The sequence below is a fragment of the Diadema antillarum genome, unplaced genomic scaffold (assembly GCF_040938485.1).
Source record: "Diadema antillarum isolate AM-2024a unplaced genomic scaffold, OU_Dant_1.0 seq00001259_RagTag, whole genome shotgun sequence".
NCBI lineage: Eukaryota > Metazoa > Echinodermata > Echinoidea > Diadematoida > Diadematidae > Diadema > Diadema antillarum.
The window spans coordinates 564,624-580,995 of record NW_027272042.1 but is presented as its reverse complement, the minus strand read 5'-3'; the positions used below and the strand labels follow the sequence as shown (position 1 = coordinate 580,995).

At 37.0% G+C, this 16,372-nt stretch overlaps 1 protein-coding gene and 1 long non-coding RNA gene across 2 annotated transcripts in view; both read left to right on the top strand.

The window, feature by feature from the left end:
- Positions 1–656: 656 nt before the first annotated feature.
- On the top strand, positions 657–4,312 carry LOC139745362 (uncharacterized). Its single transcript, XR_011711887.1, has 3 exons — positions 657–780; positions 1,963–2,135; positions 4,165–4,312. It is a non-coding gene; the product is annotated as an uncharacterized lncRNA (long non-coding RNA).
- Positions 4,313–7,008: 2,696 nt separating this feature from the next.
- The window catches only part of LOC139745373 (uncharacterized), a 30,780-nt gene continuing 21,416 nt past the window's right edge, over positions 7,009–16,372 (top strand). Inside the window, exons 1-5 of the mRNA XM_071655766.1 lie at positions 7,009–7,105; positions 8,298–8,528; positions 9,690–9,810; positions 13,500–13,672; positions 15,674–15,813. Of these exons, the coding sequence (XP_071511867.1) occupies positions 7,009–7,105; positions 8,298–8,528; positions 9,690–9,810; positions 13,500–13,672; positions 15,674–15,813 (762 nt within the window). The remainder of the gene's footprint in view (positions 7,106–8,297; positions 8,529–9,689; positions 9,811–13,499; positions 13,673–15,673; positions 15,814–16,372) is intronic.

The window sequence follows — 16,372 nt, the reverse complement described above, 5'->3', positions numbered from 1 at the left end:
CTCAAAATTGACTCTGTTGACCCATTTCACCTTTCTTGAGTCCTTACATAAAATCAAAAGGTGCGACTTTTTGTTTGTTCTGTGATGCACGGTCACAGTTGGTTGTGAGATATTAGGATTGTTGCATGAAACAGATCAATAGGCACAATGAAAATCAAGTGTTTGTGAGAGAGAATATTCATATCAATTTAGTAGGGAGAAAATGACAACAAATATGTAACTCATTGAAGTAACAACACTACAGATTTACTTTTTTATATATATCAAGATATGGAATTGGGCATGGAGGGTATTAGATACTTGATGAAAGGTGTACAGCAATCACACTTCGATGTAAAAAAAAACAAACAGAAATACCGCAACTTAAGTAAAAAAAAGGCAGTCCTTTTTTATTTTGCTGAATGTTAGTAGCTAAATTTGTCATGCAGTATCAGTTCTTTTTGCCTTTATAAATAATTGACAATGACGGAATATTCTAACTTTGATAGATAAAAGCTGACGTATGAATTTAAGGGCAAACAGACGGGTCCTATATAGCCACAAGCCGTGGCCTGGAATTTCAAAGGGAGACCCACTGAATCTACGTCACAGCTGCTCATCTCTTAAGATTTGAGTACCGTGATGATTGTTCTCTTTCAACATATTTGACAATGCAGTACTGCCTCGAGGGCCCGAGATCTTTCAGTGTCGCAGTAATGACTTTGCATTGGTCACGTGTGAATGGAGCCGACTGCCAGAAACCCACCTCCAGACTGACGTGGAGTGTGAATTCACAACAGAGTAAGCAAAACTCAGGAAGTATGAGGGAGGGGATGGATGTGGTTCACCAGTTTTAGGGACGGCTGCAAAGTTTCAAGAACCAAGAATTTTTTCTTTAGTCTTTGCTGAAGAAACAAACAGTCACGTCAACCGTCATTTCTTTGTCTATTAAGCATGACATGATACATTATGTCTTGTGGAGACGGAAATGGCATGAAATTTGTGTAGAGTTAGAGATTTAGCATTAGAGTAGAAAACATTTATAGGGCTGTTCCTTCTCCTTCTCTCCCTCCCCCTCTCTATTTCTCTCTCTGAATATGGAGCATGTACCAGTGAAATGTTTCTATTAAGTCTTTCTGGGTATATAGCATAAAGACACATTTGATGTAACATACAGTCAAACCTGTCTTAGTGGTCACTTCTCTGTAACAACCACCTGCTGTATGTAGTCACCTATCCCCCTTGAGAGAAATATCGTACTGTGTAAAGACCCTGAACATGGGGACCACCTGCTGAATGTGACCAGATGCCACAAATTTGCATTCTGTGGTGGCTATTTGATTGTCTCACTTTTTCAGTACAGCCAAAAAAAAAAAAAACTAGATAAACAATAGTGCAACAGAAATGCTTACTTTTATTTTCGTCTGTTAAATTGTTTAAATGAAAATGTAAGGACTGTTTAAATAACAGACACTACATTTATTTTTTATTCAACACTTCCTGTCCATGAGTGCATGCAAAATTGAAATGGCCACTAGTGCCTGTCTGCAGTGGCCAACTGCAGTGTCTAGTGTTGCATAGTATGAAGATACAAAACGGGCACTTCTTTATCACAATCCTTCACATCTTTGATGTGAAAGTTGTGATCTTATTGCTCTTGTTTGTTTGTTTGTTTTTTTGCTTTTGATTCAAATGAAATCAGGGCTTCCTTCTGTGTTTATTTCAGCATGAGAATTGATAACAATTTAGTCACTATTGCAAAAGTTAAAGAGATCAAAATTTGACTTGGATTACAGAATTTCAATAATGCATCTTTGTGTGATATAAAATTGATGGCACTTGATGACAGACGAATTGCTTTTGGCTGTTTGGTACAGTCATTAGATATACCAGAAAAAAAAAAATCTTGGGAAAAGCTTAGGAGCTGTCATTATTTGAATAAAAAAAAATGTGATGAAATACTTCTCTGTATTATATTAACAGACGTGACATCACAAACAACACCACTTGGACCAAGTGCCTTCATTTCAATGCGAGCAGGGGACTGCAAGAGTTTCATGACCTGCCCCGGTTCCACGTGCGGCTTGTCCTGAAGAATGCTCTGGGAGTGTTGGTCCATACCCCGGAAGATGGCGAGTTTAGGATTAAAGACCATAGTAAGTCAGCAGCTATCTATTCAGCTAGGGAATGTGATATTAAGGACATTCCTCACTTAAAGTGAAGTCCATGTCATTTTCTTGTACAGGGAACTTTCCATACCGTAACCTTGACCCATCCGAAGCCCAAATATGTAAATAAAACCATAATATGTTCATGTGCTTGTTTTTCTTGTACAGGACTTTGAAGAATATGACAATCTGCCGTCCAGTACCAAAGTGATAGCGTTACAGGATTAAGACCGTGATTGGCAACAAAATCTGCAATGACAAACTTAAATCCCCATAATTCTTTCTAAATCCACGTTATTTTCTCCAAATTTGCAAGAATTGCAGAAAACGGTACCCAAAACAAGGAAAAGGTTTTAAAGTTAGGGTTTACACTCTCATTCTTGAGCAAGCAGTGCCCTCATGCGGCAGAAAACACCGAAATCTCTCAAATCTTTCTCATCGACATTTTCTGTTAGGGGTGAGCTAAAGGACAAGGTTCATATTAAATGTCTTGTGTGCTTTGTACTGTTTGTATTGTGATTGAATTTGGGTGCACCCATTTTGCGTTGCTTGGTTATTGGGTCTGAAGGAGATGAAGGATTGATTACTAGTATGTAACACACAATGATATAAAGAAAATATAAAGAAAATTCGCAACCTATTTTCACTTTTCTTACATAATAAAAGAGCACTTCACTTGCCTCTTTCAGAAGGCAGGGGAAATAATATGGCTCTCAACTTATATCAGTAACAAGTTATGGGAATGAATGTGTATTTGTGACCCACTACAACAAAAGGATCCTAAAGTCGCTGACGGCTGAGCCGAGAAAACGAAGTTTGAAGTCACATCATCAGAATTGGTCATAACAATCGGATTTCCGTTACTTTGCTTAGTTTTGTAGTCTAATGTTTTGTCTATCATCTGCCGAAATTTCAAAGCTAAATGATCAAAGGAAAGGAAAGAAATCAGCATTTTTCTGGACCATGATTTTCTGACTTTCAACGTTACAGAAATGTGTCCGAAGATTTGGATTTAGCGCCGCAGCTAGGCTCTGCCCCTAGCAACGATAGAGTGATCTTATCGGTCAGTAGGTCGCATCCTGATTACCGATTTGTTGTGCCTGGCGCTAAGCTTGAATGAACATCGTGGAGGTCGCTAAGAGCATACCTTCTATTGTTAAATGGTGAAAACTGTCTCGCCTCCCCTTTATCATGATAGCATCGCAAGGATAACTTTGAAGGCGTTTTTCTCGAAACTCAGATTTCATCAACCACTTGACATGCGCTAATAAAATCTTCGATATCTCCGCAACCCAGTACTTTTATGAGTTTTGCTACATATGAAATTAGAATATAAGAGTAAGCGAATAATGTCATGCTTTTTCAGAAAATTGTCCTCCCCTGACTTTCGGATCCTTTTGTTGTAGCGGGTCACATTTTTTTCCCCCCAAAAAAGAATTTTTGTGGTATTCTTGTTTTAAATATGAAACATCATAAAGTGCTGCAGCCTTCCCATCCAGCAGTGACTGGGCAGAAATTTGGGAAATTCATAACTTTTGATTGGATTCTCCGATTTTCCTCAAACTTTCACTTATTGCTGCATTCACTCAATCCTCATGAATATCAACCCTTTGAGGACGGGTTGATATTGCTACAATGCACATTTTTTTCATAGAAACTCGCCTGTGTATACTTGCAACTAGTCCTCAACAGGTTAAGGTAAACTTGTCCTTTAAAGGGATGTGTAAATCCCAAATGCACTTTTGTTCATTTGTTGTTGTTTTTTAAAGGTTTTGTGTAGAGATGCAAGACAGAAATTTAGTTATGCAGCCAAAGTCATACACAAACACACAAACACAGATATGATCAACCATTGCCTCTAATCCCCAGCAGTTTATACCAGCTTTTGATTAATGTACCCCACACAGAAACCACCTGTTCACAGGTCTCCTGGTCTTTGGGGCTGGGTGCACTTTTTATTGGCAATAGTGATGTATGTGAAATTCAGTTGGTTTTACTCCATTATCATTCATGTTAGCCACGCCTCATCCACCCAGAAATGTGGAGATCAAGGCGACAGCAAACTGCCATGGGAAATCACTCCTGAACGTGACTTGGCAGAACCCAACAGACATCACAGAAAACTTCAGCAACAAGCATTTCGGTCATTTTGAAGTGGAGCTCACACCAGGATCTGCCATACCCTGGAATTTGGTACTTGTATATCAATGTGGTTGCTGTAGGCCTACTTATCAATTGCTGTACTAACCAGCACCTAATATGGTTGCTGTATCCTCCAAATTTGCATAAAAATCAGAAACTGGACTTGAAACTTATGTTGTGCGATGTTTCTTCTGGCATCCTTCCAGTATGGAAGAATGGTCCTTTATATACAAATGTATATGTGAAGTTGGGCAGGAATATTACACACTGTTGCGCTTTCAGTGCGTAAAAGATGGCTCAGAATCTCTCAGATCACCTGGGAGGCGTTTCATCAACGAGTTCGTCGGAGGTTTTCAACGACGAATTTGCTATCAGCCAATCAGACGCAAGGATTTCAGTAGCTTTTAACAGTTGTCAGTGTAAATCACTGACAAAAAGTTTCATGAAATGGTCCCCTGGTCCCATTAGGCATGTGATTGGATGAATCAGAAGCCCCCCTTCCTGTTGAGACTGGGTTCCTCCACACGTTCCCAAATAGATTCCTTTACGCCTCGTTCGAACCAACGTGCCTCTCTGACCAGCACCACCATGTCTTTGTTGTTATCAAATCGATGGTTGGTCTTTTTTAAGAGTGAGTAAACAGCTGATTCTGGGATGCTGTGGGTCTTCTGTGTTGGCTCATATGATCCATCAGGGATTATTGAGTTTATTGCGTTGACTCATAGCCATCAGAGATTGTTGAGTTTATTGCATTGACTCATATCAGCCGTCAGGGATGGTTGAGCTTATTGTGTTGACTCATATAAGCCAGCAGGAATTGTTGAGTTTATTGTGTTGACTCACATGAGCCATCGGGATTGTTGAGTGTATTGCATTGACTCATATCAGCATCAGGGATTGTTGAGTTTATTGCGTTGACTCATACGAGCCATCAGAGATTGTTGAGTTTATTGCGTTGACTCATATGAGCCATCAGAGATTGTTGAGTTTATTGCGTTGACTCATATCAGCCATCAGGGATTGTTGAGTTCATTGCGTTGACTCATATGAGCCATCAGAGATTGTTGAGTTTATTGCGTTGACTCATATGAGCCATCAGTGACTGTTGAGTTTGTTGTGTTGACTCATATGAGCCATCAGTGACTGTTGAGTTTATTGTGTTGACTCATATGAGCCTTTAGGGATTGCTGAGTTTATTGCATTGACTCATATGAGCCATCAGCGACTGTTGAGTTTATTGTGTTGACTCATATGAGCCATCAGCGACTGTTGAGTTTATTGTGTTGACTCATATGAGCCATCAGTGACTGTTGAGTTTATTGTGTTGACTCATATGAGCCATCAGTGACTGTTGAGTTTATTGTATTGACTCATATGAGCCATCAGTGACTGTTGAGTTTATTGTATTGACTCATATGAGCCATCAGTGACTGTTGAGTTTATTGTGTTGACTCATATGAGCCATCAGGGTTTCTCCAATGTAGAATTCCTTGCACAATTTTCTTCTTGGTATCTGAAACTATTTACTATATTTGTCTTTTTCTCCTTTGTTGTTTTGTTTTTGAAATGGATGAGTCTCTGTCTTAATGAATTGTGAGGTCTGAATGCTGCGGAGACACCATGTTTAGCCAATTTTCTCCTGATCTTCTAGAAGAGGTCAGATATGTAAGGGATGGTGATGGTGATCTTCCTGCTCGGGCTGGTTGTTGGTTTGACCGTTTCTTGCTCAATTTTGTCTGAGTCTTGTTAAAGGCATTCAGCTTTGGTGAATGACCAATCTGGATACCCACGTTTGGCCCGAATGTCATACCAACATTCAAACATACGTCAAAGAATCCATTGGGGAATTAGGGAAGGAACCTAGTATATAGCCTCAACAGGAAGGGGCCTCTGTTTCAACCACATGCTTGGGGCTGGAAGATCAGAGAGATTCCGAGCTGTCTTTCACGCACTGAAAACACAGGACCATTCTTCCACTGGAAGGAAGGCGAAACATCACATATTGTCTGCACTTTGCTTTGTCTGCACTTCAGTGGAACACTAATTTTTGTCGACAGTGTAATAGGGCCTAGTTTATATCACACTCTTCAGTGTTGACACCTGGGGCCCGTTGCATAAAAGTTACAATTATGGTAACTTTGCCATCCAATGGTAACTTCCATGGAATTCTTGATTTTGATTGGCTGTTGAGTATTGTTGCCATGGTAATTACCATTGAATGGCAAAGTTACCATAATTGTAACTTTTATGCAACGGGCTTACAGGGTTCTGAATTGTAATGTTTAGCAACTCATGATGAATATAAGGATAATCTTTCATCATCTGACTGTTTGTCTCTCAGTGTTGTGATCATATTAATGTACACTCTATTCTTATATTTCTATAAATATTTGACACTTGTGCCTATATTCTAGTATTTGTAGACACCTTTTTTTCAACTGAGAAAATGAACCAGAGAATTGCATAACATTGAATTGAAATGGATTGATTTAGATTTTATTTTATTGAATTGAGTGTTTAACACATGCCAGATATATTGACGGTGCAATAAAAACTTCATGTTTCCTCCATTTAGAATCACCTTTGAAAGGTACTTGACAAGAGTTAGCTTCAAACAGAGAACTTAGAGGAGTACATTATGCTTTTCTGTTTGTTTGTTTTTTCAATCTAGACTCACAAGAACATGTCACCAACGCAGTGTATGATGTGGTACCCAAACATGCCGATGAATGAGACTTATTGTGTTCGAGTGAGATTCGTAAGTCCCAAGAATGGGTCCTGGTCTGAGAGAGCATGTTCCCTTCGTTCACCTGATGGTGAGTATTTGATTCTGTTTATCTCTTAACCAATTGCATACTGAATTCTCATATACCATTAGATTTAATACACAGGTCAGTAGGTTCCCGTACGGAACAGATTAACTCACGTACGTACCTTTAAAGGCTGATACACTCACCAGACATCTATCTATCTATATATCTGTCTATCTATCTATATATATATATATATATCTGTCTATTTACTGTCTATCTATCTATCTATTCATGTATCTATAGCTATACCTATCTCTTTCTCTCTCTCTCTCTTTCTCTCTTGTATATATATCTGGAGAGAGAGAGAGAGAGTGTGTGTGTGTGTGTGTGTTTGGTGAATTTATCAGGCTTTGAAGGTATGCAGGCTTACTTTATACATTGTTTTGTAGTTTGAGGTATGTTTACATTCTCTAGACGAAGGGTATGTGATATGTCCTACTTTAAAAAAAATGCTTTTGTAGATGTGAGTCTTGCCAATGAATGGCTCCTATCATTGATTCTTTGTGATAGAAAATAGTAAATATTTAGACTAAAATGCTGAACACAACAAATCTGTTACATGTGAGGATGAGAAACTACTAACATATTTTATTCAACCTGACATGATGTTAGAACCATAGTTTAACCTCATCCCAGCCAAAGTAAGATCATCCTGTATAAAATCAATCGAAACCTGCAAAGGCCATCTTGACAGTGTTTAAGGAATGCTACAGTTTTGGTTGAGATGGGGCTTCATGTTTCCAACATTTTTTGATGATGATTTTTTTTGATATAATGAGAAACCTCTTATGAATTATAAAACAGCCTACAATTCTAGGAGGAATTCAAAGATTATTTGATGAAAATTGGTTCTGAAATGGCTGAGGTATCCAAACAAAGGGATTGTAATAAAAGGTGGGAGCTACCTTTTATTAGGATCACTTTGTTGTACTTTGTTTTTGGATATCTCAGCCATGTCGAAACCGATCTTCACCAAAGAAACTTTGAACTCCTTTTAGAATTGTATGCTCTTTAACATTTCATAAAATAGTTTCTGAGCATGTCGCAAAAAGTTAAAAGCGAAATCCTCACCTCTCCCAATACTATACCACCCCTTTAATCTTTTGAATAAGGTACTTCAGCTACTGGACAAAAAATAACAGCTTACAAGTGCATTTAACAGGTTGTCTGTTTGTTTTTCGTGGTAATTTTGCAGAGATTGCCTGTGAGAGAGGTGGTAGAGTACAGCTGGCATGTCCCGACGTCGGTCAATCTAGTGCCGCCGCAAACGAAACTGCTGTGGCGTGGTACCACAATGGCATCTTGATGCCAGAGGAGACGGATACACTCTTGTCCATAACAAACATATCTTTAGAGGAAGGAGGAAACTACTCATGCATGCCAGGAGGCGGTGCACAAGTTGCTTCATACAATGTGATGATTGGCTGTGAGTGTGACTGTTTAGATTTGTTTCCAACCAATAGGGAGCTTTAGATTTTCGCGCCGGGGATGTTCAGAGGGAAAAAGCATATTCTGAGCATGTGCAGAATTGCGTATCAAAGTCCATCTATTTATAGATCGCGTCGTCTGAGGTTTCACTGCGGGTTCTGCGCTAATTTTATGTCCGCTCAATTCACAACGTAGAGAGCTACTTGATGCACCTATCATATGGGGGCGCTATTTTATTTTTTATCGGTTGCGTCTCGGCTTAATCTAAAGCTACTTTTCAACATGACGCAGGGAAGAGGAGAATGTCCAGCTTTGTCTCAAACGTCCGCACTGCAAATCTAAAGCTCCCTAATGAATCATTCAAGTCGAAGAGTATCATAATTTTGATATGAGCAGTTATTACTTGTGAATGGAACACTGTATATAAGGAGAGCAGTAGGCCCTGTAAAGAAATGATCTAGAATATGGTCAACCGTCACATCCTTTAGATGAGCCCAGAGCTAGCAATCATACAGAGTTTCCTCTATATTACCAAGAGCATGTTTGTTTGTTTGTTTCTTTGTTTGTTTGTTTGTATGCTTCTTTCTTCCTCCCATTTTTTCTTTCAGTGTTGTCTGTCTGAAAGGATATTATATACTAGGGAATGGAGAACTTTGCATATACATTAATTTGATATTCAATTTGTGGAATACAGGACTGTAAATGATAACCCCATTGTCTTTTTAAAAGCACTTATGATGATATTTGTGAATCAAATTTTTACCTGATGGATACAATAGGTAGTTCCTTTCATATCACAAACATGAATGTTGACATCATACAAAACATATTATATTTTCCTTAACCTGAATATGAGTATGTTTCTAACATGCATAGTTTTTTCATTCTTAATATGGTTTTCCATTTTTGGGCATTTGTAAACTAGTTTTCAGAAAGATAGTATGCAATGAAAACTTTTTAAATACAGTTTTGCCATATTTTGCTCGAATAAAGATTTACATGAATTTAATAGTATTATTACATCATTATGAACTACACTGCCTGTTGAGATGATTATGGAAATTGCTCACATTTGTGAAAGAAAATGTAAGAGCATCGCAGTATATGTATGGAAAGAAAATGATGTTGCAATGGTTGCATTTCACCATGCATCTTACAGCAAAACCTCAGGGAATATCTCTGGAATGCAGCAGCAATGACTTTGTGAATATTATCTGCAAATGGGATCCTATACCAGACACCAACCTGCCAACAAATATTTTGTGCGAGTATGCTGAGGGGTAAGCATAATAATTGGCAGCGTTGCAATTTTCTGCCCCCAATCCTTTCTTCATGGCCAGTAGAACCACACATTCACAGCTTGTTGGTGCAGTTAATGGAATCATTATCATGTTGCTTGCCTACGGTTTGTAGTTATTTTCTGGAGGCAATGTTCTGCTCCATCTTAACCTTCAAAAATAACTCTATAATATTGTGGCAGTAAATTTCAGATATTTTTTGACTTACTTTGTGATGATGTCCAAATGCATCATAAAATCCTCTGGTATACAAAAGTTTTGAGAACTATGTTGTCATAATGAAGAGATCTATGAACTAATACCACCATACTAATGGTCCATTTACTGAATGCTTTATTTTGGCACTGCTGTGTGAAATTTTGGTTACAGTTCATTATCAACGAACCTTATGTAATAACAAACATCAACCCAGATATCAAGTATGTTGAGTGTGATATATGCAGTAATTCACTGGTTTTATTTTTCTGATGCACTAAGCATTTAATTTCATTTTCAAATTTGTAACTCATTTTTTTTTTTTACATTAGATGTCAGGTACTCTGGTTCCATGCAGAAATATGCAGCTTAAATTTTTCAAACTCAAAATTTTGTTCAGCAACACCCTTGTTATGAAATGAATTTCTTCATTATGGGCAGGATTTACCCTTGAGTGGTCCATGGAGCTACGTTTGTAGCTCCATGAGTGGTCTAACACTATATGTTGCTGCGACATAATGTGACTGCCCAACTCAAGGCCCAAAAATTGTAGGTGAAAATGAATATTCACTTTTCTATTCTATACATAGTTAAAGTTGAAAAGAAAAAAAAACAACCACCTGCTAATATATCAATATCTGTTTTGTTTAAAGCCACTAAATTTTGACAGTAGGTAGAAAAAAAAAACAGATTTCTCCCCAAGCTAAGACAAACTTTGAAAATTTGAGATGGTCAACCCAGATGGCATAATTTGGTCCTGTACGGAGAATCCTAATTGGTAACCTTTTGTGGGTCTTGAGATGGGCGGTTACGTATGTGAATATATATTGAGTCTTTAAGCAGGACATACACTGTTTTTATTTTTCACACTATTGCTAAATGCATGTTCCTATAGGCCCATTCTCAGTAAAAGCGTTCAAATACGGAATTTTGGTGTCGCCGACATTCCATGACAGTTTGCGGTTCCCTGAAACCTATTAGATACTATTTAAATGTTTATAATATATCACGAGGACTTTATTTGTTAAAAATAAACACGATCAAATGCGGTTGTCTGCCTTTTTGTATAAAATTTTGCTGTTAAACTTCGTTAAGACCCAAAAAACGCAGTGTCGCCGGCTATTTCAGAATTATGTTTTATTGCTCCTCTCCGTCCACAAACACACATTCCAAATATCATTTTCATGGACGATGAGCATATCATATGTGCTAATCACAATACTCAAAAAGTTCCAAAATTTTTATTGACTTCTTTTTTTATAGCCTTTTAAAACCTGTCGCCAAGTTCACCGCCAGATACGTTACCAGTTTCTTTAGTGTTACAGCATTGCGAAAATAACAAGACTATGCAATGACCCTGTGTATATGAAACCCTGAGGATATACTTCATACATTTCAAGTACTTAGATTTTTTTGTGCAACAGCTCTTTATTGAGAATACAGTACAATGTTTGAAATATCGGTTTTCTACACTTTTATTTGGACAGATACGTTACATACTTTTCATGCCACCCACTGCGACAGATATTGCAATGTCAGACAAATCGTATATTATATATTACTCCTCGGAATGACGCATCGATTCAACATTAAAGTTTAGTACCGGTGAGAAATATTTGGTAGATATCGCTCTCATAATAATATGATCGACCATATACGTTACCACAGATACGTTACCCCAGATACGTGACCGAATTTTGCTCATTGGTCTTGTGCTTTCTGGGGATCAAATCTGGTCAAAATTCATCCCTACAAAATCACATGCTTCGTTGAGTTGGACCTCAGGATTATATTCTTACACCAAAAGGACAGAGGGGTGAAAAAGAGCAACACTTCCACATGGTTTTTCTTTCTGCGTCAGTGTCTCACAACTTAATGCCAAGTTTTCCGACAGATACGTTACCACATAATCAAAATGCTGAAAAGAAATTGTAAATGTTTTTACAAACAAATCGTTGTGTGCTCATAAACTCCAAAGTTCTATTCTATAAAACCCAGCCACTTTCATATTCTATGCAACAACTTTGAACGTTTATTTTACAAGACGAAGCTAAGATTCAGCATATCAGTTTTTTGCTTTTCAGATTTAGCAGATACGTTATACATAATTCAGGGCCCCCACGATGACAAATAATGTTATGTAAAACAAAGTGTTCATAAAACAATTCTGCATAGAATGACGCTTCCATAAAAAATTAAAGTTATGTTCAAATGAAGAATATTCAGGAGAAATTGCTCTGTAACTTCACCGACAGATTCATTTACGGTACGCCAGATACGTTACCAAACTTTGAAAGAGTAAAAAGTAGTTTATGAAACGCTTCCGAGAAAAGTTTCAGTGTTCTGTTGCATCTAGTGTTTTTCAACATATGAAGAACTACTCAAGATTCATCGATAAGTTGAACAATTATTTATTCATTTTCATTAAAAGGGATGAGCCAAATACGTTACCATAGGTCAAACAACTGTTTAGCATATCGAGCTCATAGAAACTGTACCTACTTCCTTCTAAGTGCCTGCAAAAATATATTTTTCAAACCTTGTTTGCATTATCCATCAAAACTTAATGAATATTTATAGTCAGATGGATAAATACATTCAGACGTAAGATGAGAATATTCTGTGAATGAAGAACTCAGCTTTCACATTTAGGGCTCTTTTCCACTACATTTCATAGTTTAGATATTACGTACAATGTTTAAAATGGTTAATTTGGGCTTACATCGTTCATTTTTACATCAATTCATGAGGTAAATAATTAAACAGGTGATATTTACTAATTCATACACAACTAAAATTATTACTTATATTTTACCAGATACGTTACCAAAGTCGATTCGATGTTTTTCAATAGTTATTTCCCCAGGAAAGCAATTCATATTTGTTTCCTGTGGAAATTCCAGATCGGATCGTTCCCTTTGCATGATTTGTGGGATTCGAAACTTTATTTGTAAGCGAAATTTGCTAAAAATACAAAGTGAATCTTAAGGTTATATTTCATTTCAGCAAAAAGCATATTTCAACCTACCACACAGAAATAATTTCTACCAATTAGCAAGGGATGACAACATCTTTACCTCTTGAAAAACCTCAATATCTTTAGGGGGGACAGATGTCTTTTCCTGAACAGAAATTGGATCAAAACAATAAATTTAATTCAGAGTTAGGAGTCCATTACAACATGTAAATTTGCGGTAACGTATCTGATTGGTGATCAAAAATCATATATGATGCTCTATTTCAATTCATTTTTACTCAATGAATGGCCATCATTTAGAATGTTCCACTTTTTGTTTCGTATTTGTCCGGTTTTGAAGTTTCCGAAAACACATCTTTGAATTTATTACTTTGTGGTTGATTTTTCGGTTTTACTCACATGTAATTGAACACTTAATCTGAGAATGGCCCTATAATTAATCTGGAGTCTGCATTTCTCATAACCACTTTGTTTGTTTTTGTTTTTTTCCTTTTTCCAGAAATGTGCCGGAGCTTTGGTCATATCACGTTTGTCCAAATTTCAGTGCCGGAAGTGGTGTTCAGCATTTCACTGGCATTAGGGTGTTAAACATGCTTCTGCGCTTTGCAAATGCACTTGGCACTCAAGATGTTCCAGAGTCCAACCAGATATATTTCAATTCCTTATTACACAGTGAGTGTAATTATATCTTTCCCATTTTTTATGATGCTATTGATCAGGTTAGGTACACAAGCAACTCAGAAAAATTGTCTACCCTTCTTGATACCATTGTTCTTTAGATTTAAAGGACGGGTTCACCTTCATATACATGTGGCTTGAGTGAATGCAGTAATACTAGTAGGACACAGCAGTGAAAGTTTGAGGGAAAATGACCAGCATTTCAAAAGTTATGATTTTTTTTAATTTCAGTGCAGCCATCACTGGATGAGAAGACTAACTACAGTTTGTTATGTCACATGCATAGAACGATATAAGCAAAATATGAAGAAAATTCAATGTATTATTTTCACTTTTCTTGCCTAATAAAAGAGCACTTGACTTGCCTCTTTCATGAGGACAGAGGAATATAATCCTTACTATACGTCAGTAAGAAGTTGAGGGAATTTGTAATTTTCAAAGAAAAGGAAATTTTGTGGAATTCTCTTTATATTTTCTTTATATCGCTCTACACATGTGACATCACAAACTGCTGAAGTTCTCTCATCCAGCGAGTCAGCAAGTCCATCCAAGTTTTAGTGTTGTGTAATGTTTGTTTCCTTACTACTCAAGCAAATACAAAACATGTGTCATCATGAATAACACTTTATCAAAAGTACATTGAATATTCAGAATATGCATGTAATATGTTATTTTTCAACAGAGCACAAATTAACAAGTTTTGCCAGCTGAGATGATGATACAGTGAAATCAATTGGCAAATATCTTTCTTTTTGAGCAAATGTGCTTTCCTTGAACCTTGAACAAATTCAGGACAGGAACAGTAAAATGAGACAGGATTATGCAGTGCATTCTTGTCATAACGAACACAGTTATGACAAAATTCCAGGTTTCAAAAAAAAAAAAAAAAAAAACCAAGCCAAGAACAACTTCAGCTCTAAAATTATAATCTAAACTATATTACACCCTATTTGTTCAGTTAGAATATAAATGTTAATAATATAAGTAAAGAAAACTGTTGGTCCTGATATTTATTATAATGGGAGCCTCCTATACTTGGAATGTGACACAAACAGTACCAGGACAACATAAAGACATTAAGTTGCTAGTTCAATATTAAACTTGATTTCAAGATTCAACAAATTCAGTCAGTTATGCATGATTCAGAAATAGTAACTTTTATTTCCAGCAGAACTCAACTTAGGATGCTACTCTGTGGCTCCACATGTAAAGACGAATACCTCTCTACCGCAGATGGCAGCAAATCTATAATAACTAGAGAAGCACTCTGAGAGCGCAGACCTAGCTCCACCAAGTGGTTAATTTCCACCAATAATCTTGCTCTTCCGTAGAGATCAGTGATTTCCTCCCATATGTATGCATGCTAAAAATCGCCCAAATTCCCAATATAGAAGCCTTTTGTTACGTCATCAACCCTCAGTTGCGCTTATGAAAACTTCAAAAATGTGCAGCTAGAACTCCCAAGTTCATTGACCCTATAACCTGCCAAAATATCGAAAATTCTTTATAAAATCCATAAAAAATTCTGGATTACTACTACCAAAATTTAATCATCTGTTCCTTGTGTCATTCTCAACCTTCCCTGCAAGTTTCATCTAGATCCGTTCACAACTGTTTGAGTTATTTTACACACGGACAAATGAACAAACGGTAATGAAAGCATTGTACCTACTATGTCAATTGTTCAGGAGAGAAAAAAAAAATGGCAGCCGAAGCACTACATCAAATGGGAGAGTCCTTTCTTTGACATGCTGTGGTGGCTTTATTTTTGAAGTGTGACAGCTAGGATTTGGACTGGACATCACTAACAAGTGATTATCTGACCATTGATCCACAAAAGTCATTTTCACGAAAATTTCAGATACGGTACGAGGTCTTGTCGCCCCAGCGACAATAACTTCCTCTCTTGGCGGAGGTAGTGATGTGTGTCTTTGCCATGGCGTCATTACATAATAGTAATAATTCTTCTTCTCATTACCTGTTCCCATGGCACAGCAAAGCCAGCTGCTCCCATCTTTGATGTTGACGTCACATCAACATGTCAACCAAGCTCCTTGCTGAATGTGGTTTGGACTCACCCCAGCTTCAAACGTCGTGTGCAGAGCTACCTCTTGGAAGAAGAAAACAAATTTGAAGTAAGAGCTGGATCTCGATCCTGATGAAAAATGATTAAGTCAGAGCAAAATGGTCATGCTTCATCTTTAATATACCACATAGATCTTAGGAGGGTATCAATTGCTTCCACATTTGCTTTCGTAAGTCTTTTTTTGTGTGGTTATTTTTTATTAAAGGCATAATTTACCATTTGCAGATGAAACAAAAACCCAGCATTAGTGCTTTACAATAGATCTAAAATATGAGTTAGGGATAGAAACAACCACTGTAAAAATTTGAATCTGTATGATTGATGTTAAGTATTTCTAAATACACAAAATGTGAACAATAGTTATGATAAAAATGTTTCCAGACTAAACCGTCTACAGTTATGGTTCATTGAGAAAAGTACTGATATCTCCTTATATTTTAGGCTTTATTGCAAAAATTTTACATGGTATAATGTTTTGTGATGCAATTAACTGACCTACACCTATGCATCAAATGTAATATCTTGAAATTCTTTTTTAAATCACTGCTCCCAAAGGTAAACAGGACCTTTAAAGGAAAAGATAACTGGCAATATGATTTGTTTCAAGA